We start from the raw sequence: 23,477 nt of genomic DNA on the forward strand, positions 1-23,477 counted from the left end.
GGTCCCCGGGGTGCGGTAGGGCTTGGCTTCGCTAGACGTGGCTCCTTCTCACTCCCTTTCCCCCCAGCTCCCTGTTCATGCTGAGTTTCTACCTGACCTGTTTCCTGCTGCTGGCCTTGGTGGTATTTGTGTCCATGATCTACTCCTGTGTGAAGGTGAGTCCCCCTAACACCGAAGCAAGCTCCCCTTCTCCTGCTCCTCCCAGTCCACTGGCGGAGGCTGTTGTTAGGACGTGAGCATCACCTTTGGTCTGGCTGGAGAACGTGGAAGCGCGTGATGCTGGGCCACAACTCTTTTTTTCTTGCTTCCTTAATTTTATTTATTTTTATTTATTTATTTGAGAGTGAGAGAGAGAACAAGAAGCAGAGAGGGGGAGAGACAATGCGCGCGCCAGGGCCTCCAGCCTCTGCAAAGGAACCCTGGACGCATGCGCCCCCTTGTGCATCTGGCTGGGCCCGAACTCCTGACTGGCACTGGCAGCCCGCCAGCCTGTTGGCAGCCTCAGTAGCCCTTGTTAATCTTCACTATGGGAAGATGCTATCATTGATGCTCCTGTTGTTCCTTCCGAGTCAGCATGGGACCGGGGCGGGGGGCAGTGAGCCGGGGCCTGGTATGGAGCAGTGCTCAGTGATCACTCGATGATCAAGTGAGGGTGGAGTCCTCTTCGCTCAGTGTGGCCGTCAGCGGCTGTGGATACCCTGCAAGAGACAAATTTCCATAGATGAGGGATTAGCCCCAGCCTGCCCGTGAGGAATGCGGCCCCAGAGAGACTCAAGAGTTTTCAAATGAACCATACACATCTTTCAGCCAGGGAGGCTGTTCAGTGTTTTCTCTTGGCTGTGCCACATCCCTTGTCCAAGCTGGGTCCCTCAGGGAGGCTTGACCCCAGCGCGTTCTGTTGAAGAAATTTGCCGTATTCAGCAAGACGTTTCCTTGTTTCTGTCCTGTGGGGCCGGGTGGTCTGCAGGGGATCAAGGACTCTGCCCCCTCCTAATCGAGCAGGCATTAGTCTGTGTGCTTAGTCCCCTCGTGGTCAAGGTCTCAGTGGGCTGGATTAGGGATCACAGGAGTGGCACAGCCTTACCCCCGTGGGTACGGAGAGAACCCTCCAGAGAGGGCCAGGGCCAGGCCTTTGTGTGAGAAGCATGGCAGGTTGCTCCGATGTGTACCACCCAGTGTCCTTCAACTGATGTTTGGAGATATTGAAGGAACCCCAAGATGGGATCCCCACGCTCTGCCCAGATATGGCGATACCCCAAATCACTCACGAGAAGCGGTCTTGATGCAAACAGCAAGAGGATTTTATTCCAAGCGTGCTGGGGCCCACAGTCGTACACCGCACAGGGGTAGAGGACTGCAGAGCCCCGAATGCAGGAACGGGACAGTTTTTATAGGGTTTCTAACAAAGCCTGTGCGTTAGACCAATCATTTTTTTTAACATCAGGAGCCCGCGGGGTGCAAGCCAGTCAGTTTGTGCCACCCCATAGTTTCTAAGCCAATTAGTTTAATTTGTTCAAGCCCCTCGTGGACCAATCAGTCTCTTATGACCTTGGTGGTCAGCATTTGCGCAGGTCCTTGGGAGGGGGTAGCAGAGTGTGGTATCAGTCTCCTATGACCTTGGTGGTCTGAGGCAGGCTGTTATAGCTTATGGTGCGGGCTACTAAGGCTTATGGTGCAGGCTACTAAGGCTTACGGTGTGGGCTATTAAGGCTTATGGTGCAGGCTAGTTACAGAAACCAAATAAGTGGTTTACTTTATTACTCATTTCCCATCCTTGAGGGCTATCTCATGTCCTTTTTACCTAGTTTTATATTAGGAGCGGGCTCTGATATAATGAGAAGAGGGATTCTTTACTTGCTTTCAACAGAGAGTAAAGCCTGGAGTTTGAGGTATGCAGGGGCCCGCTTAAGCTCCCTTTGGAGCGTGATAGTATTTCTGGGCTTCTGAATTCTTGGGTCTTTCAATATCAAATGCGGTTTGTAGGTGCACTCGAACAAGGTCCAAACCCAAGAAGGAATGACAGGTACTGTTGAGTAAAATAAGCCAGGCACGCAGGTCACATACTATGTGATTCCAATGACATGAGATATCTACAACAGGCAACGGCAGAAAGGTGAATGGTGAATTACTTCACGAGTAGAGTTTCCACTTAGAGTAATGAAAGGGCTTTGGAAATAGATAGTGATGTGGATGTAACAAAAGCAAAGGAATGGCTGGGCATGGTGGCACACACCTTTAATCCCAGCATTCGGGAGGCAGAGGTAGGAGGAGCTCCAGGAGTTTGAAGCCACCCAGTGAATTCCAGTCAACCTAAGCTAGAGTAAGACCCTACCTTGAAAAGCAAAAAAAAAAGAAAGAAAGAAAGAAAGAAAGAAAGAAAGAAAGAAAGAAAGAAAGAGAAAAAGATGGTCAATTTTGTGTTACATTTAAAATTTTTTAAAAAATATTTTATTGTCATTTATTTATTTATTTGAGAGAGGCCAAGAGATAAAGATAGAGAGAGAGAGAGAATGGGCACTTCAGGGCCTCTAGCTGCTATAAATGAACTCCAGATGCATGCACCACATGTATATCTGGCTTACGTGGGTCCTGGGGAATCGAACCTGGGTCCTTTGACTTTGCAGGCAAGCGCCTTGACTGCTAAGCCATCTCTCCAGCCCATTGTGTTGCATTTTTAATATCATTTTTAACATCAGAATCATCTGAACACTGAGGCACAAGCTTGTATAATGCCAACATTTAGGAAGCTAAAGGAGGATGTAGAGTTAAGTCAACACCAGCCTGGGCTATATAATGAGAACTTGTATCAAAAAAAAAAAAAAAGGAGGGGGGGCTGGAGAGATGGCTTAGCGGTTAAGCGCTTGCCTGTGAAGCCTAAGGACCCCGGTTCGAGGCTTGGTTCCCCAGGTCCCACGTTAGCCAGATGCACAAGGGGACGCACGCGTCTGGAGTTCGTTTGCAGAGGTTGGAAGCCCTGGCGCGCCCATTCTCTCTCTCTCCCTCTATCTGTCTTTCTCTCTGTGTCTGTCACTCTCAAATAAATAAGTAAATAAATAAATATTAAAAAAAAAGGAGGGGTCTAGAGAGATGGCTTAGCAGTTAAGGCACTTGCCTGTAAAGGTAAAGGATCCAGGTTTGATTCCCCAGGACTTATGTAAGCCAGATGCACAGGGCAGCACATGCATCTGGAGTTCGTTTGTGGTGGCTGGAGGCCCTGGCATATCTGTCCTCTCTCTCTCTCTCTCAAATAAATAAATAAAATATTTTAATAAATGAGCCAGGCATGGTGGCACACGCCTTTAATTCCAACACTCGTGAGGCAGAGGTAAGATGATCACCATGAGTTCTAGGCTACATAGCAAATTTCAGGTCAGCTTCGGCTAGAGCAAGAACCTACCTTGAAAAAAAAATGAGGGGCTAGAGAGATGGTGTTTGCTTTAATGGCCTGGGTCCAATTCCCCAGTACCCAAACACAATGCCAGATGCACAAGGTAGCGCATGGTTTGGAATTCATTTGCAGGAGGCCCTGGTGCATCCACATTCTCTTTCTCTATTTATTTTATTTTATTATTTTGGTTTTCTGAGGTAGGGTCTCACGCTAGCTCAGGCTGACCTGGAATTCACAATGTAGCCTCAGGGTGGCCTCAAACTCACAGCAAACCTCCTACCTCTGCCTCCCAAGTGCTGGGATTAAAGGCGTGTGCCACCATGCCCAGCTCAAATAAATATTTTTAAATGAATAAATAGGGCTGGAGAGATGGCTTAGCAGTTAAGCGCCTTCACCACTAAGCCATTTCTCCAGCCCTGGTCCACCATTTTTAACTAAATCTGAACTTCCTCTTTTGTGTTGGTGGCCTTGGCAAATCTGACCTTTCGTGCGAGCTCCCTGGCCTTCCTGCGTCTCGGGTGCCCATCACTGAGGAGGGAAGTTGCCCTGTTCTGTCCCGTGTCCTTTGCCCGCACTGCCTTGCACTTCGTTCTTTGGAATGCTACTTCAGGAAACTTCCTCCACACATTGCTCAAGATGGAAACCATTCCCGCCTCCTTTCCCACTGTTGAGTCTATCTGTTGTTTCTACGGTCCAGTTCAATAAGCTTGTTTTCAACTCCTTTCTGGGGCCCAGTGATGTTTCTTACTGTCCTGAGGAACCCTCAAGCTCAACTTCCCAACCCCAAATCACAGTCACTGGTCCACACCCATCACTGAGGGCAGCCTACTTTCTCCATCTAAAGAACCTGTTTACAAAAACAAAGCAAAACCTGAGCTCTAGGGCTTATCAAGTCTGAAATCTGCTCCTTCTGGTGCAGTCACAGTTAGGTGAATGAGATCCCCTGCCTTCAGGTCCCCGCTGCCTTTCCCTCCCAGCCTCTGACCAGGCCACCTTCTCCGCCCTCATCTACTCTGCAGAGCAGGAGCTAACTGGAAAAGTCGTTTGTAACATGAATGCTGCTTGTTTTCTCTGCCAAATAAATAAAATAAAATATATTTTAAAAGATGTAAAAATGGGACTGGAGAGATGGTTAGCAGTTAAGTCATTTGCCTTCAAAGCCTGACAACAACCCAGGTTGATTCCCTAGTACCCACATGAAGCCAGATGCACCAAGTGGAGCATGCATCTGGAGTTGGTTTGCAGTGGCTGGAGGTCCTAGCGCGCCCATTCTCTCTGTGTGCCTCTCTTCTATCTCTCTCTCTCTCTGCTTGCAAATAAATAAAAGTATTTTTAAATATTTTATTTAGTTATTTTGAGAGAAATAGAAATAAGCAGGGAGAGAGAGAGAGAATGGGCATGCCAGGGCCTCCAGACGCATGCATCCCTCTGTGCATCTGGCTTAAATGGGTCCTGGGGAATCAACCTGGGTGGGTCCTTTGGCTTTATAGGCAAGTGCCTTAACCACTAAGCCATCTCTCCAGCCCCCTAAAAGTATTTTTTTTTAATATGTGCAAGTGGTCCCCAGGCATGATAATGCTTTCCTATAATCCCAGCAGTAGGGAAGTGAAGTCAGAATCAGGAGCTCAAGGACAGCCTCTTCAACCTAGTGAGAGTGAAGCCAGCCTGAGCTTATAGGAGACCATGTCTCAAAAAAACAGGGCTGGAGAGATGGCTCAGCAGCTAAGGCACTTGCCTGTGAAGCCTAAGGACCCATGATCAACTCCCCAGGTCCCACGTAAACCAGATGCACAAGGTCACACATGTGCACAAGGTTGCACACACATCTGAAATTCTATTACAGTGGCTGGAGAGACCGTGGCATGCCAATTCTCTCCCCCCCCCATAAAAAAAGGCTAGTCTGTTGGGCTTGCCTCAAAAAACAACAAAGAGATGTCAAAGGGGTGATTTTACCTCTCAGCGGGAACAGAGCAGGGAATATTAACTGTCCTTTCTTTTATTTATTTGTTTATTGTTTTTATTTATTTATTTATTTTTGAGGTAGGGTCTCCCTCCAGCCCCAGGCTGACCTGGAATTCACTATGGAGTCTCAGGGTGGCCTCGAACTCACGGCGATCCTCCCGCCTCTGCCTCCCGAGTGCTGGGATTAAAGGAGTGCCCCACCACGCCCGGTTTAACTGTCCTGTCCCAGGATGCACACTGGCCTCTGACTGAGTCCACTGTGCACCTACTGACATGGAAGAATTAAAGCATTCTCCTATCACCTAGTCAGGTATTGATAAGGAGCCACTGTAGTTTTCCCTTTGAAAAACATTTGCCTTCTACCACAGTTCAGTCATTTTCCATCTTACTTCCACAGTCTCTGGGAGACACCTGCCCATTCAGTGAAGTGTGCCAATTCCTTGGTTACTCAAGGTACAGGCTGTGCCCATCCAGAGCTGGTAGCCGTCGGCCAGAGTTTCTTGATGTGTTTCCTTTGCTTCTTCATGTCCCTCAAACAGTTTGAGCTTGCCCCCTTAAGTTGTCCATATTTTGACCTTTTCTCCAAAAGATGCGTGAGGACAGGGTGGGCTGATGGGTCATCTTTGCAGTGTTTGGGGAGCCATTGTCCCCAGCCATCTGGTCCTCCCAGGAAGCAGTCCAGGCCTGTCCCTGCCAGGGGGAATATTTGTAACATGAATGCTGTTTTCTTTATACTAACTTTTTTCCTTCCCTCTTTCATTTTGTGCACTAAACTGAACATTAAGATGTGAAAGTGGGACCGGAGAGATGGTTAGCAGTTAAGTCATTTGCCTGCACAGCCTAACAACCCAGGTTCGATTCCCCAGGACTCACATTTAAGCCAGATGCACAAAGTGGGGCAAGCATCTGGAGTCGGTTTGCAGTGGCTGGAGGCCCTGGCGCGCCCATTCTCTCCGTCTGCCTCTCTTCTATCTCTATGCCCAATCCAAACCCGCTTGCCCATGGCTGCTCAGCACCTGCTCTTGTAGAGGCCAGACTATTTCCAGCAGGACCTGGAGGCCAGTGGAGCGCTTAGCTGTTCAGCTGTGTGTGCACACGCTCTGCGCGCAGCTTCCTCGTCCTCCGGGCTCTGCATTTCCCCTTGGTCTACGTTGCATTAAGTCTTTGTGCTTGCCTCTCTGAGCCCCTGGAGTCTTGCCTCTTTCCCCTGCCGACTCCCAAACTCCTGTGCAGCTTCAAGGCCCTGCTTCACAACTGCCAGCCTTGTCTGCGTGCCTCCTCCCATCCTTGGGGTGACAAGAGAGTGCCCACACTTACTTCCCTTCCTACTAGTGGGGGAGGAAGGATGCTTCCTCCTGGAAGACGGTTATAGGCTTATTCTGTAGCTCTCAAGTTGGTCCTGGGTATTTTGAGCAGCTTCCGGAGCCTCTACCATGGCTGTTATTAGACCCACTTTGCAGATGAGGAAATCAAGTCTTAGACTGGACAATTTTTCCAGCGTCCTGGAGCTACAAAGCAGTTATAGCTTGGATTTAAACCCAGGTGGATCTTGACATCAGACCATGGTCTTCCTCCTCTGCCATACTGCCTTTGCTGATATCTCCTGAAAGACCAGGCGACAGGAACACCGGTGTGCAGGCTCTCTGCCTTGTCTCTGAGGTTTGCATACTTTTTTTTTTTTTTTTTTTTTTGGTTTTGTTTTTTGTTTTTCAAGGTTGGGTCTCGCTGTAGTCCAGGTTGACCTGGAATTCACTATGTAGTCTCAGGGTGGCCTGGAATTCACTGCAATCCTCCTACCTCTGCCTCCCAGCCTGAAAAGGGCAGATTTTTTTTTTTTTTTTGAAGTTCATTACATGCTAATGCTCCATCTAACATTGATTTTAAAAAATAATAATAATACATAGTTCCTTCCTTGGCCTCTGGATAGTCCTGTGGGACTCCTTTCCCATATTCAGTAGGAAGCTTTGACTACCTATCTTCTTCCTCAATCACCTTTTAAAAGATTTTTATTTATTTGTTTATTTATATGAGAGAAAGAAAGAGGCAGAGAGGGAGAGAGAGAGAATTGGTGCACCAAGGCCCCCAGCCTCTGCAGACGAACTCTGCACGCATGCGCCATCTTGTGCATCTGGTTTACATGGGTCCTGGGGAATTGAACCAAGATCCTTTGGCTTTGCAGGCAAACGCCTTAACCACTAAGCCATCTCTCCACCTTTTATTAAGAAAGCTCTAGGGCTAGAGAGATAGCTTAGCAATTAAGGCACTTGCCTACGAATGCTTAGGGCCCAGGTTCAATTCCCCAGTACCCACATAAGCCAGATGCACAAGGTGGCACATGAATCTGGAGTTCTTTTGCAGTCGTTGGAGGCCCTGGCACACACCCATTCTCTCTCTCTCTCTCTCTCTCTCTTCCTTTCTGTCTCTCTCTCAGACATAAATAAATGTTTTTAAGAAAAGAAAGTTTTAGAGCCAAGTGTGATGGAGCACACCTGTAATCCTAGCCTTGAAAGAGGCAGGAGGTCAGTTCAAGGCCAGCCTTGGCTACATTCTTTTTCTTAACAAAACAAAAACAACAAAAACCATCCACCCACCAACAATAGCAAACACCTCAAACAACAAAGAGCTAGCGTCTTTTGCCTAAATCAGTCATGATGTTGGTTACGAAATGATGAGAGGGTCCCTTTGGAGGGGCGGGAGGGCACATGTGAAACCAGTCAAGCAACATGGAGCGGGAGAAGAAGGAGAAATGGTTTTAAGTAGCTTGAAAATAGAAAACATCAGTCAAGAGCCGGGGAGATGGTTCAGCAGGTAAACATGCTTGTCATGCGGGACCGATTCACCCTGAGTTCAATTCCTCAGCACTCCCGTAAATAGCTAGGTGGGGCAGTGCATGCCTGTGACCCCAGTCCTGTAAGGAGCAGAGACCCGAGAATTGCTGGGGCTCCGTGCAGCCGTGGCCTCAGTGAGAGACGCTATCGGAAGGAGACGTGTGAATAAGCGATGCAGCGTGACACCTGACATTCTCCTCTGGCCTCCGCATGTGTGCATACGGGGTGTGTGTCCCTACACACACACGTGCATACATCACACATTCCGTACACATACACTTGCAAGCCAAAAAGAAAATAAAAAGACATTGGTCATACCATTTCAGAATAAGAGCCTAACCTACTGCCAAATCATTTTCTCCACTTGTAAAACCCAAGAGTCCCTCAATGGGGATCAAGGAGTTTCACTTTTATTGGCCACATAACTTCTTGTTTATATGTTTTGTGTATTTTCGTATTTGTTGGCCAGAGGATCACCTCAGAAACTCCTTCCTCCTTTTTCTTTTTTCTTTCGTTTTTTGTTTGTTTGTTTTTTGTTTTGTTTTCCAAGTTAGGGTCCCGCTGTAGCTCAGGCTGACCTGGAATTCACTATGTAGTCTCAGGGTGGCCTCCAACTCTCAGTGATCCTCCTACCTCCGCCTCCCAAGTGCTGAGATTAAAGGCATGCACACCATGCCTTGCTCAACACATCTGGCATTTTAAAAAAATTATTTTACTTAGTTACTTATGAGAGAGAAAGAGAGAATGGGCACACCAGGGTCTCTAGCCACTGCATACGAACTCCAGACACATGTACCCCCTGGTGCATCTGGCTTACATGGGTTCTAGGGAATCGAACCTGGGTCCTTAGGCTTCACAGGCAAATACCATAACAGTTAAGCCATTTCCCCAGTCCAAACATCTGGCATTTTTATGTAGGTTCTGGGAATCAAACTCAGGTCCTCATCCTTTCAACATTTGACTTATTGAGCCATCTCCCTGGTTTCCCACATAGCTCTTTACAATACAAATATTGGGCTGGAAGTGTAGCTCAGTGGTAGAGCCTGGCATGCAAGTGGCCCTGGATTCCATACCCACCACTGCAAAAAATACTACTACTACTACTAATAATAATAATAATAATGAAAAAGTGAATTTCTTGGTTTTTTTTTTCTCTTTTCCTCTCAGGGCCCCCTCCCAGTCAAGAGAAGAAATTCCTTAGTTCTTTTCATTTTTTTTTCTTTCTTCTTTCTATTGTCTTTTAAAATAAATCTTTCATAATTTACCCTGAGAAGTAAATATTTATTGACTTTCCTATTTCATTAACAGCTTATAAAGCAGTTTTGAGTGGGTCTGGATAGCCTCTGTGGGGGATAAGTATTCCCTATTTACCAATAAAGAAACTAAATCTTAGAACAGTTAATAACATTCCCACAACCGAGCTCATAAGAAATAGAGCAGAGTTATTTTGTTGTTGTTGTTTTTGGCTTTTCAAGGTAGGGTCTCACTCTAGCCCAGGCTGACCTGGAATTCACTCTGTAGTCTCAGGGTGGCCTCAAACTCATGGCTATCCTCCTACCTCTGCCTCCCAAGTGCTGGGATTAAAGGCGAGCACCACCATGCCTGGCTTGAGCCAGGGTTATTTTTATTGAAGCTTTTTAAAAGATTTAATTCAAATGCCCTGAGAGTCACTTTTACAAAGGTGGATGAACTTGTAATTCACTAGTCTTTAGTGTATCCTAAAAGTTGTACAACAATTGCCACCATATGATGCCACATTTAAAAAAATATTTATGTATCAGAGGGAGAGGCAGAGAGAGAAAGAGAGAATGGGGGCGCCAGGGCCTCCAGCCATTGCAAACGAACTCCAGACGCGTGCGCCCCCTTGTGCATCTGGCTAACGTGGGTCCTTATGCTGCGCAGGCAAGCGCCTTAACTGCTTAGCCATCTCTCCAGCCCTGATTCCACATTTTCATCATCACAAAGGAAACCTCATGTCCATTTGTCACTCGTCCTTGCTCCCTGCTCTCACAGCCCTGAGAGAGGAGCACTGTCTTGTCTCTTAATTTGCATGCTATCTACATCTCATGTAAATGGCATTGGATATTGCGTGGCCTTTCGATTCTGGCTTCTGTCATAGTGCTTCTGAGGGTCATCCATGTGATAATTTATAATGTCACATTCCTTCTTTTAAATTTTTTTTTGTTTTATTTTTATTTATTTATTTGAGAGCGACAGATAGAGAGAGAAAGAGGCAGATAGATAGAGAATGGGTGCGCCAGAGCCTCTAGCCACTGCAAACGAACTCCAGATGCATGCACCACCTTGTGCATCTTGTTTACGTGGGTCCTGGGGAATTGAGCTTTGAACTGGGGTTCTTAAGTTTCGCAGGCAAGTACTTAACCGCTAAGCCATCTCTCCAGCCCCACATTCCTTCTTTTTAAAAATTTATTTATTTGAGAGACAGAATGAGTACACAGGGCATCCAGCCATTGCAAAGGAACTCCAAACGTGTGCTACCATGTGCAGCTGCCTTACGTGGGCTCTGAGGAATCAAACCTGGGTCCGTAGGCTTCACAGGCAAGTGCCTTAACCACAAAGCCATCTCTCCAGCCCCACATTCCTCCTTAGCCCTCGGTCATACCATATTGTGTAGCTGTATCCTATTTTGTCTAGCCCTTTCTCACGTGATGGACATTTGAGCACTTTCCACCTTCATGGATGTTCAAGTCCCTGCTTTCAATAATTTTAGGTAGAAACCCAGAAGGAAGAAAATAGGAAAATAGGAAGAAAATAGATAGTCTATGTTTAATTTTTTTTCTTTTTCTTTTTTTTTTTTTGGTATTCCGAGGTAAGGTCTCACTCTAGCTCAGGCTGACCTGGAATTCACTATGTAGTCTCAGGGTGGCCTCGAACTCATGATGATCCTCCTACCTCTGTCTCCCGCTTTAAGTTTTAAGAGACCATCATAGCCGGGCGTGGTGGCGCACGCCTTTAATCCCAGCACTCGGGAGGCAGAGGTAGGAGGATCGCCATGAGTTCAAGGCCACCCTGAGACTCCATAGCGAATTCCAGGTCAGCCTGGACCAGAGTGAGACCCTACCTCGAAAAACCAAAAAAAAAAAAAAAAAAAGAGACCATCATAGTGTCTTCCACAGCGGGAACATTATTCAATATTGCCATCACCAACTTTTCTACATTCTTACCAGTACTTCTATGCTTTCTTAAGGTTGATATTTACTGTATAAAACTAAAAATTTTTGATGTAGTCACATTTATGTATTTTCTTCTCTGGGCAGGGGGGTGGGTGGGTGTCTTCTGATGTCAATTCTAGGAAACTAGGACCTAGCCCAGTATGGTGCCCATGCCTTTAATCCCAGCACTCACTAGAGTGAGAACCTACCTTGAAAAAAAAAAAGAAAAGTAGGACCAAATCCATACTTATAAACATACTTTTATGTTTTCTTCTAAAAGTTTTATAGTTTTAGCACTGATCCATTTTGAGGTTTGGTTTTGTGTGTGTGTGTGTGTTTTGGTTTTTTTGTTTGTTTTTTACGTAGTTTCATTCTAGTCCAGGCTGACCTGGAATTCACCATGCAATCTCAGGGTGGCTTCGAACTCACAGCGATCCTCTTGCCTCTGCCTCTTCCTGGGAGTGCTGGAATTAAAGGCGTGCACCACCACACCCAGCTATTTTGAGTTGAATTTGTATATGGTGTGAGGCAAGGACTCAACTTCATTTTTTTTTTTTTTTTTTTTGCATGTGGATTTCCATTTAGTGGCAAGATATTCTTTCCCTATTGAATTGCCTTTGGCATGCTTGCCAAAACTTAGACATAAGGGCTTATTTCTGTATTCTTTCTCTGCTTGATTGTTTGTGTGTGTGTGTGTGTGTGTGTGGTGTGTGTGAGAGAGAGAGAAAGAGGATTTATTATTGTTATTTGTTATGTTTTTCTTTTATTTTCTTTCTTTCTTTTTTTTTTTTTTTTTTGAGGTAGGGTCTCACTCTAGCCAAGGCTGACCTGGAATTCACTATGGAGTCTCAGGGTGGCCTCGAACTCATGGTGATCCTTCTACCCGAGTGCTGGGATTAAAGGCGTGCGCCACCACGCCCGGTTCAGAGAGACAGGATTTTAATTGAAGCTCACACTTTACAAGTCACCCGTCTTTGCTTTTGCCACATAAGAGAGTCTAGTCAGAACGTCTCCTTCCTGATCCCACAGGGACGTGTTTGTCAGACATGACCACAGGCTTGGAGGTCTATGAACATACTGGGCACTGTCTTGCTGGAGAGATGGAGGCCAAGGTCCTCCCCTCTCAGCCTGGAGTTTGTTTCACTAACAGACTCCAGCCAGGGCTCCAGCTCTTCCTGCAGGCTGTCCTTTGTGCCCGTCTTTCCCCTTGCCGTCTTGGGAGTGGCCTTGCTGGAAGGGTGGGAAGAGAGGGTTTGGGCATGGGATGGACGTAGAATTTTTTCCTGTGCGCACATAGCAGCCCAGAGCCCGAGTCCCAGGGCAAGCTGGGCCTGCCTGTGTCGTCAGCAGTTGAGGGGTCTGGGGCTTGACTTTACCCTGTTTTCCTGCTGGGGAGTTGACTGGCTATATTTCATGGATATTGGCAGAAAATAAGAGAGAGAGAAAAAAAAAAAAAAACTATGATATCATAACCAGCACCATGGGTACCAGCACGTTTGTACTGACACCCTTTGCCCCCAGAGTCCCATGGAGACAATGTGATGGGCTCACATGGATGTTGTGATGTAGTGGGGTTCATCTGTGGCTGGGGAGCACTAGATCAATGGCCCAGTGCCCCCAGCCCTCAGGGATGGGATTAGAACCCAGGGCCTTGAGCATGCTAAGGCAAGCACTTGACCTCTGAGCTACCTCCCTCAGTCCTCTAGCCACTATCTTTCTTTTCTTTTCTTTTCTTTTCCTTTTTCTCGAGGTAGGATCTCACTCTAGCTCAGGCTGACCAGGAATTCATTATGTAGTCTCAGGGTGGCCTGAGATCCTCCTACCTCTGCCTCCCGAGTGCTGGGATTAAAGGCATGGGCCACCACGCCTGGCTTCTAGCCACTTTTGTAGCCACCTGGCCTGTAGGCCAGCCTGTCTCATGGCCCCTGGGAATGTGCTGAGTTCTCTGAGTCTCACCTGTGTGACCCGCCTCAGCAGCCCTCCGTGTCAGGGAGCGATTTGCCTTACAGCCTGGCACTTGAGACAGAAACGCAGAGCGGGCAGAGCCTGTAACTGGTTAGAATGGACGCCTCTGCCACTTTCCGTACCCACAAGAATCAGGGGCATTCCTACAGGTGGGGAACCTTCAGAGCGGTGGGGAGGGGGTGAGGCTTGTTCAGGATCACACAGGAGAGCCATGCCCAGACGGACACACACTTCCTGCCTCCACCTCTTGCTTTCTTCACCATCCTGTGCCCTCAGATGTCAGCCTGCAATATTGGTGGCTGACGAGCTTCACCGGGAAGAGCTGGGCAGGCTAGGGCGCTTTGGGTCTCTGTTGATGCCTTTGTTAGCCTAGATTGCGTGACAGACGAGGGGGATGTGGTACCAACGGTGCCAGGGTTGCTGGCAGAAGTGGACTCGGCAGGCTGGGCATTTAGTTACGGCAGTGCAGTGTTGTGCAGTGAGGCTTTCGGTAGAAATATGGCTTGCTTGGTTGAAAAGGGTATAAGAGTTAGGATCAAGGATGTAGGTGGATCAAACGGCAGGTCTGTGGAGCTTCATGCTGAAGAAAGTGCTCAGCCAGTGCCTGTGTTTACCCCTTCCTCCCTCCTGCCCCCCAAGCTCCCCTGTCCCTTCTCACAAACAGCCCCTTCATCCACACACCGGGGCCTGTCTTAACCCCCATTCCTTCTGAGGAACCCTTCTCACCTCCCCAGGAAAGTCTGGTCCCCTCCATGACCCCTGAACCACCCGCCACCCCTCCCTAGTTAGACCCATAGGGTGGCATGCTTTTGGCTACTTCCCTGTTGGGGCAGGATAGCGTGTCGCATCGTTTCATCCCTCGGTCCTGTGTCCCCTGTGGGCTCCTGGCACAGCCTTCCTGGCCAATACAGAGCCTGGGCTGCTACGGACCTGGAAGTGGTGGTCAGTAATGCAAGGTCCAGCCGGGTTCAGGAAGTCCTGGGAGACCACACCAGATACACAGGTGGGCCCACTGAGCTCTGCCAAGGCCATCTGTGGGGTCCTCATGGGATGCTGTCCCTCTGTCCCGGCCCCAGCTCTTCCCCAGCCCGCTGCAGACCCTCTCCAGAAAGATCGTGCGATCCAAGATGAACAGCACCCTGGTCGGCGTGTTCACCATCATCCTGGTGTTCCTGTCCGCTTTCGTCAACATGGTAGGTACCTCCACATCCCCTTGGCACCTCTGTGACCCAGGGGGGTCAAACTGGCAACCCTGTGACCAATAACAGGCACGAGCCAGGGAGCGCAGCCCTAGAAGTTTCTCTCGGTCTTCTACCTCAAGCTGGGCTCCAAGTTGACTCTCTCTTTAACATCTCACACCAGCTTTCAGATTTTTTTTTCCCCCAAGGCTGAAGGATCCAAACCCCAAAACATGTTGAAGGGTCCTGCCTCAGGAAGGCCCAGGGCTACGCCCTCCCTCAGGCTAAGCCACCTGTCCCCGGCTTTTCCCCTGGCTCCTTCTTGTGTCCCTCTGACCCCTGCTGTGGGTACAGCTGCACGTGATGGGGAAGATGAGCACCAGCGTCCTGTGGGATGGACTGCCCCACCCGTACCCCAGGGGCTGACTAGCTTCACTCCCTCTTCCTATCTCAGTTTATATGCAACTCCAAGAACCTGGTGAGCTGCCTGGCAGAGGAGCACAACGTCACAGAGAGCCAGGTCAACGCGTGCCACGTGTTGGAGTCTGTCTTCAACTACAGCCTGGGCGAAGAGCGGGGTTTCTGCGGCAGCCCCCAGCCCAACTGCAACTTCCCCGAGGTTCGGGGGGGGGGGCAGTGGAGGAAGGGGCGGGAGTAGGAGCAGATCCGCCTGCCCTTCCCCGCTCTGCCCCGCAGCCCTGGACTGTCCTGGGCAAGGTTGGGGGCCACCAGCTCATTGCTCTCCCAGGGACTGTCTTTTCCTGTCTCTTCCATACCTTGAGCAGCCGCCTCGTTGTAGTGACAGTGGTGACAGCTTAGCTGACAGCTTTCTACCGTGATCGCCATGTGGCGGGTATCCCACTGAGTGCTGTACGTAGGTCAGTGATGTTTCGCCACCCTGGGTGGGACACAGGTGCTGTATTAATATCTTCTTTAAACATATAATGTTTTATTTTCATTTATTTATCGGAGGGGAGGGGAGAGAATGGGCACACCAGGGCCTCCAGCCACTGCAAACGTAACTCCAGACGCGTGTGCCACTTTGTGCGTCTGGCTTATGTGGGTCCTTAGGCTTCTCGGGCAAGCACCTTAACTACTAAACCATCTCTCCAGCCTCTCCTTAAAAATATTTTTATTTATTTGGGAACGAAAAAAAAAAAAAAAAGAGGCAGAAAGAGAGAGAGAGAGAATGAGAGAATGGGCACACCAGGGACTCTAGCCGCTGCAAATGAACTCCAGATGCATGCGCCATCTTGTGCATCTGGCTAACGTGGGTCCTGGGGAATCGAACCTGAGCCTGGTAGGCTTTTTGCAGACAAGTGCCTTCACCGCTGAGCCATCTCTCCAGCCCTGTTATCTCCTTTATAGAGATAAAGAACCTCAGCCAACAGAACTGTTTGGTAACACCCGGGGTCATGGGGCTAGTAAGAGGTCTCATGCATTATTTAGCCTCCCCCCACCCCAGTTTTATATTCCTGAGTAGGAGTGGACAGTGTATCAGCGGCAGAGCCTTCCCTTGCTCAGGAGAGCCCACCTGGGCCCCCTGCTTCAATGCCAGCCAGCAGGGTGAGGGAACAAAGAGAACCCATTCCAAAGCCAGGACTCCCAGTCAGCCTCTGATCAAGGGGCGAACAAGCAGGGTTTTTTTTTTGTTTTGTTTTGTTTTTTTTTTTTCGCATGCAGCAGTGCGTAGACATTTTGCACCTGTGGGCATTCGGGCTCAGAAAAGCCCGCCAGGAACTCATGCTGAGGGCAGACTTGTACTGGCACAACTCTAACGAGGCTGCTCCCGCCTGGGAGCCCTGGGCAGCGAGTGTCAGGACAGCTTCCTGCTGGCGGCTGCTCAGGGGTGGCCATCCCCAACCTAGCCACCCCCCACCAGGAGAAGTCCTAAGCTTGCTTTCATCCAGTTCCCCGAGGGGCCCTGACTTACAGCAAGGGCTCACAACTACAGTAGAGGGACAAAGGCAGCTGTCACAGTCCCGTCCTCCGGCCGCCTGGGAAAGAGCCTGGCCATCTCCCTGCTGCATAGAGGGGTGAGGAAAGTTGAAGGAGGGCCAGGGCCCGGCCGTGTCCCTAATAGGTTCTCTCCCTGCCAAGGCCGCCTTGCACTGAAGCAGAGCTCCCTGCCTCTAGCCTTCCCACATCCGCTCTAAGCCCCAGACTAGAGGGACTTTTCTTTGGTGGGCAATCGAGTCTCTGCAGAAACTGGGCCCTGAGAAAAGAGGACAGTCTCTGGTGTGTCTGGGTTTTTTTTTTTTCCTGTCAGAGTCAGGCCTGTGGACCCTAATGGCCCAGCTGACTACAGATCTTGGGGTGACTATACTTCACAGTGCCATGCCTGTACCAGTCGGCCATGCCCCACAGACCCTAGACTCTTAGAGAGCCCTGCTTTAAGCCTAGGTGGGCTTCCTGGCTCCTTGGGCCCAGGGTCTCGATGGACGCTCAGGCTGGTTTGTGGAAGCCCTCCTTTTTCGCCCTCTCCCCAGGACAGGTAGCTAGCTACACCTTGTCCTCCCATTCCTTCCTCTCTCTGATCTTAGTGGTGACTTGAGGCTGTCTTCCCCACCCATCAAGTCACCAGAGGACCCTTTGCAGTCTTCCATTTGGCTCCTGAAAGCTTGAGGCTGCCCCAACTGCCAGGCGCCAGCACCTGGCCGCAGGCCAGAGCAGAGACCGTGTGTGGAAATGGTGAGAAGCCAGAAGCCGGCTTATGAAATAATGGTGCTAAATGTAAAAAGGAAGAACGAGGGCGTAGCTCCTGACAAGTCTGGGATCCACGTCAGGGGATGGAAAGGAAGAAAAGAGGGCCTCTGAGATTAGCTGTTAGAGCCCTTCAGTTGTCTAAGAAGGAAACAGGCTCAGAAACCAGAAGGGACTTGTCCAGGGCCATACATAGTACAGGACACTAGTCCCTCCTTGTAAACCAAATTTAAGGTCAAGGTATTTGGATTGCCACAGTCTTCAGATTTTTTTTTTTTTGGAAGGTTGCCACACACACACACACACACACACACACACACACACACACACATACACACACACGTCCCCAGAAGAGTCTGAGCAGGTCCTAATTATAAACACACTTCTGATTAGGCAGCCAAATGAGCAATAGTTCTAGAAAAGTAGGGGTGAAGATGATGCTCAGTGTCACATCAGTTTGGGCCAGTGCCCCAAGTGCATGAGCTTACAAAACCCACTTCAGGGCTAGAGAGATGGCGTAGCGGTTAAGCACTTGCCTGTGAAGCCTAAGGACCCCAGTTCGAGGCTCGATTCCCCAGGACCCACGTTAGCCAGATGCACAAGGGGGCGCATGCATCTGGAATTCGTTTGCAGTGGCTGGAAGCCTTGGCGCGCTCACTCTCTATCTGCCTCTTTCTCTCTCTGTCGCTCTCAAATAAATAAATAAAAATCTTTAAAAAAAAAAAAAACAAAAAACCCACTTCAGGTTTGGAGCCGTAGATCCCAGGGCTGCCAATCAGGGCTGGGCGCCACGCTCCCCGTTGCTATTGAGGGTGCCAGGTGCAGTGAGAAGAGGTGAAGCCAAGATAGGAAGCACAGGGGGCAACTGGGTCTGCGGAGGACACACAGGCGGTCCGCAGTCTGCAGCTGGCTCTCACCTCAACCCTGTGCCACCCTCCTGGCCCACTCCGACCTGATGCCACGTCTCCTGGCTACCAGCCGGGCTCGGGATGGGGCGGGGGCGGGGACGGGTCCGGGCGCTGACCGCTGTGTCCTCTCCCCCACAGTATTTCACGTACAGCGTTCTGCTCAGCCTGCTGGCCTGCTCCGTGTTCCTGCAGATCAGCTGCATCGGGAAGCTGGTGCTCATGCTGGCCATCGAGCTCGTCTACGTCCTCGTCGTCGAAGTGCCCGGTGTCGCCCTCTTTGACAACGCTGACCTCCTGGTTACGGCCAACGCCATGTACGTGGCGTCGTCCCCGCATCTCCCCCGCTGGGTCCCGGGCGGTGCAGGGAGACGGAAAGAGCGGAGGCCTAGGATGCCGGCACCCTGGGGAGGACCCGCCAGGAGCGTGTCTTGCTGTCCCCTGTATGTGTATTCACCGGGGTCCGGTGAAAGGACGAGGCAGGGCCATTGATGAACATCACTGGTCTGTTGAGAGCCTGCTGTGTTGGGGGCCTTGAGCCCAGGAAGTGGGGGAGCAACCAGGGTAGAATGTCCTTTGCTCTGTGACGGGAGCGATACCTAAAAATTACCAAGCATTTATCTCAGATCAAGAGACATCTTCTGGAGGGTGTGGGGCTGTGGGCAAGTGACAGGCAGCAGCCCCCTGAGCAGCAGGAGAAGGGAGCGATAGAGATCCAGGCCCCTTATACTTGGAGATCCAGGGCCACAGCTGGGCTTTCGCTTTATTTTATTTGTTGTGCTTTATTTTTATATATCGTTTTCTTTTGAGACAGGGGCGTCATGTAGCCCAGGCTAGCTTCAAACGTGCTATGTAGCGGAAGGTGGCTTAAACTCACCCTCCGGAGTCTGGACCTCCCACGTGCTAGAAGCTTCCATGTGAGGCTTTGGAGCCGTGATCAGCAGTCAGGGGAAGTTGGGGCTGTGTTGAGAGACACTGGTTTGGCCCTGGGGCAGCAGTGCCAGTAGATAAACCATGCAGCCCACATGAGTAAGTTAGAACTTGTAGCAGTTGCAATTAAGAAGAAAAAAAGTTGGCTGGGCGTGGTGGCGCACGCCTTTCATCCCAGCACTCGGGAGGCAGAGGTAGGAGGATCACCGAGAGTTCGAGGCCAGCCTGAGACTCCATAGTGAAATCCAGGTCAGCCTGAGTGAGCTAGAGTGAGACCCTACCTCAAAAAAAAAAGTAAAAACTAATTAAAAAGTCCAAATGTTTTATGGTGCTGAGGGTTGAACTTGGGGCCTTTTGCATGCTAGCCAAGTGCTCTGTTACTGAGCAACACCCTAGCCAAAAGGTACAATTAATTATGAGAACACTTTTATTTAACCACTATATCCAAAATACGACCTTTCAAACATACAACCAATTTAAAAATAAGCCGGGCATGGTGGCGCACGCCTTTCATCCCAGCACTCGGGAGGCAGAGGTAGGAGGATCGCCGTGAGTTCGAGGCCACCCTGAGACTATATAGCGAATTCCAGCTCAGCCTGGGCTAGAGTGAAACCCTACCTCAAAAAATAAGAAAGAAAGATTATTAGAAAATCACTTTTTTCTCCAAGTTACCACATGGTATATATACATCACATCTTCACTCACTCTAGACACATTCCAAGGCTTAGCGGCACACATGTGGTATTTGCCACATGGGACAGTGCAGGCTCAGGGGTGTCCCCCACCCCTCCCCCGCAGACAGCAGCATTGAGTGAGGGAGGACAGTCAGACAGGCATCTGTCCAGATGGATGTGGTCCATACGTAGTGGTGGGGGCTGGGCAGATAGGGTCCAAGGTAAGGCCTGGGTGGTTTGGAGTCATTGTGGCTGGATGCCAACTAGAGTGGGCATTCTGCAAGCCTCCCAGCTGAGAGCAAAGCGCAGTAATAGTGAGGGCACCACAGCAGACCTCTGGGGGCAGAACAGGCCTTGAGGCCGAGACCACCTGAGCAGTCTCCCTGACTTCTGTTCACAGAGACTTCAGCCACAACGGGACTTCCCCGTGGTAAGTGGACACTACTTCATCAATGGGTCTCTCCCTGTCCTTGGCCCAGAGAGGACACAGGCCCAGGTGGGAGGGGGGCCTTATGACAAGGTGGGCAGTGAGATTGGCAGCCAGAGGAGGCAGGAAGGTCTTCCCAGCGGTAGAAAGGGGCTACAGTCAGACAGATACACTTCTTTGCTGTTTTGATTCCCGCCGCCCCAAGGTGATCGGTGGACGAGTCACCCTTGCGCCCAAGCTGTTCTCTGGGTGTCAGCTGGAGGTCCCCAGCCACAGAGCCGGACCAGAGGCTGTTCTAAGGCTGTCATCAGGGAGTCACTTGCAGCCTTCGTGGCTTGTGTCCTTGGCTGGTGCAAGGGTCTGGTTTGGAAGGAGTGTTTCAAGAACACGTGTCAGGTTAATGGGAGCATACTTAGACAATACCAACTGCTCCTCTGCCAGCCCCCTCGAGGGGTTCTCTGTCTGCTGCATCTTAATTCTTCACCCCATCTTCAAATGGAAGTATTGCCGTTTTTGCAGGTGCAAATGCTCGTTTAAGTGCAGGTTGAGACACTTGCCCACGGTGCCCAAGACAGGGTCATTACAGCCAGTACAACTCCCTTGTCCCTGCACCAATGCCACTGCCTTGTAGAGAAGCTGACTCCTCTCCCTGCCTTCACCAGTGGAGCATTCCAAGTGACGAGAATATAAGACCCGGGCTGGAGAGATGGCTTAGCCGTTAAGGCGTTTGCCTGCAAAGCCAAAGGGCCCAGGCTCGATTCCCCAGGACCCACGTTAGCCAGATGCCCAAGGGGGCGCAGGCATCTGGAATTCTTCTGCAGCGGCTGGAGGCCCTAGCGTGCCCATTCTCTCCCTCTCCCTCTCTCTCTCTCTCTGCCTCTTTCTCTGTCAAATAAATAAAAGTAAAATATTTTTTTAAAAAAAAGAACTTAAGTCCCCAGGGGAGGAGCCACGCCTAGGCACATTCAGGGTGTCGCGGTGTAGACAATCAGGGGAGGAGAAACCACCGCCCACTGTGCTGGGCAACTTCCCGCAGGAAGGCTCTGCAGTCAGCTTGAGGAGGCGCTGTAGTGGGAGAAAGGTGGCCCCAGGGTCTTCTGAGCCTGGTGGGAGGTGCCAGGGTCCACTCAACCCTGTCTACCTCTCACCCCCCAGCCCAGAGCACGCGACCAAGGTGGCGCTGAGGGTGGTGACACCCGTCATCATCTCCGTGTTTGTGCTGGCCCTGTACCTGCACGCCCAGCAGGTGGAGTCCACCGCCCGCCTCGACTTTCTTTGGAAACTGCAGGTGTGTGTCCTGCCCTGTCGCCCACAGCGCTCGCTGGGTTCCGTCTCTGTCCCACCAACAAGGTGTCCTCCACAAGTGTCATCCTAGCTGACCGCTGCTAGGTACCAACAGATCGGCTCTCTGGGGGCAGGGGCCAAAACCCTCCACCGGACCGCGATGGGGCTCTGCTGGGCCCAGCCATGAGGGTGCTCAGCCCGACATTCAGGGGAGGAGTGGCAGGAGATGGGTGGAGAGCTAAGGGCAGCTCCTACCAGTGTGGGAAGCTGCTATGAGAGGCTTCTGTGCAGAGCTGGGTGTAGTGACTTCTCCAGAGGAGCAGAGACCAGAGGAGAGGCAAAGGCAGTGACTGGAGGCCTGGGTGGACAAGCTGGGCCAGGGTGGTAGGGTGGTCAGGGGCTGTAATTCTTGCTGCCGCTGGCCCTGGGCTGTCAGGGAGCTTCCCAGGGGCCTCCCATCAGTCCTCATCTTTAAAAAAATATTCTGGGCTGGAGGGATGGCTTAGCGGTTAAGCGCTTGCCTGTGAAGCCTAAGGACCCCGGTTCGAGGCTCGGTTCCCCAGGTCCCACGTTAGCCAGATGCACAAGAGGGCGCACGCATCTGGAGTGCATTTGCAGTGGCTGGAGGCCCTGGCGCCCCCATCCTCCCTCTCTCTCTCTCTCTCTCTATCTGTCTCTTTCTCTCTCTATAACTCTCAAATAAATAAATAAAAATGAACAATTTTTTTTAATTCCTTTGCAATTTGTTTGCAAGCAGAGAGAGAAAGAGACAGACCATACCAGGGCCTCTAGCCACTGAGAATGAACTCAGGATGCATGCACCACTTCGTGTATCTGGCTTTACGTGGCTACTGGGGAGTCAAACCCAGGTCATTAGGCTTTGCAGGCAAACACCTCTACTGCTGAACCATCTCTCTAGCCCCCATTCCTCATCATTGAGAGTGTCCCCTGAGGCTGTGGCATTCTGCCCCTCTGCCCTCTGCTTACATCTCTACCACTGCCCCTTCATGGCCACTCAGGAATCCCTACCCAGGATGGGTGAGGAGGTGGGTCCCTAGTTTACCTCCACTGTCTTATCTCTGGATTTTGGGTAGGCTTTTTTTTTGTCGTTGTTGTTTTGTTTTTTCGAGGTAGGGTCTCACTCTAGCTCAGGCTGACCTGGAATTCACTATGTCGTCTCAGGGTGGCCTCGAACTCACGGCAATCCTCCTACCTCTGCCTCCCCAGTGCTGGGATTAAAGGCGTGCGCCACCACACCTGGCTCGGATAGGCTTTTAGAATGAATCTTAAGGCTCGGGAGATGGCTCAGAGGTTAAAGGTACTTGGGCCCGTGTTCAATTCCCCAATACCCACATAAAGCCAGATACAAAGTGGCACCTGCATCTGTAATCCCAGTGCACCTATCTCAGAGGGAGGGCAGAGCCAGAAGAATCTGAAGTGCATAGGCCAGTGGGCCAGCTCATTTGGCAGCTTGTTTGTTGTGACAAGAGACCCTGTCTCCAAGAATGTGGAACACAGACACCTTTGATCTCCACACACGTGCCATGGCACACCTGCACACACACACACACACACACAGTAAAAAAAAATAAGTAAATGATTATTTTTTAAAATATTTTATTTATTTGAGAGAGAGAGAAATGGGCAGAATGAGAGAGAATGGATGCACCAGGGCCTCCAACTGCAAACAAACTCCAGACACATGCACCACCTAGTGCATCTGGCTTATGTGGGTACCTGGGTCCTTAGGCTTCACAGGCAAATGTCTTAATTGCTAAACCATCTCTCCAGCCCAAGGATTCTTTTTTAAAAAATATTTTTATAGCCAGGTATGGTGGCGCACGCCTTTAATCCCAGCACTCAGGAGGCAGAGGTAGGAGGATTGTTGTGAGTTCGAGGCCACCCTGAGACCACATAGTGAATTCTATATCAGCCTGGACTAGAGTGAAACCCTACCTCAAAAAAACAAACAAACAAAAAAAGAAATATATATATATATATATATATATATATATATATATATATGTATATATATATATATATATATTTGCAAGCAGAGA

The 23,477-nt window shown here is 50.0% G+C and overlaps 1 protein-coding gene across 1 annotated transcript in view; it reads left to right on the forward strand.

Moving 5' to 3' along the window:
- The window catches only part of Adcy5 (adenylate cyclase 5), a 185,133-nt gene that overhangs the window by 152,956 nt on the left and 8,700 nt on the right, over positions 1–23,477 (forward strand). The window contains exons 12-17 of the mRNA XM_045147561.1: positions 68–155; positions 14,393–14,509; positions 14,949–15,113; positions 18,244–18,419; positions 20,107–20,136; positions 21,289–21,421. Coding sequence (XP_045003496.1) covers positions 68–155; positions 14,393–14,509; positions 14,949–15,113; positions 18,244–18,419; positions 20,107–20,136; positions 21,289–21,421 — 709 coding nt within the window. The remainder of the gene's footprint in view (positions 1–67; positions 156–14,392; positions 14,510–14,948; positions 15,114–18,243; positions 18,420–20,106; positions 20,137–21,288; positions 21,422–23,477) is intronic.

This window comes from Jaculus jaculus, chromosome 4 (assembly GCF_020740685.1).
Source record: "Jaculus jaculus isolate mJacJac1 chromosome 4, mJacJac1.mat.Y.cur, whole genome shotgun sequence".
In the NCBI taxonomy this organism is placed as follows: domain Eukaryota; kingdom Metazoa; phylum Chordata; class Mammalia; order Rodentia; family Dipodidae; genus Jaculus; species Jaculus jaculus.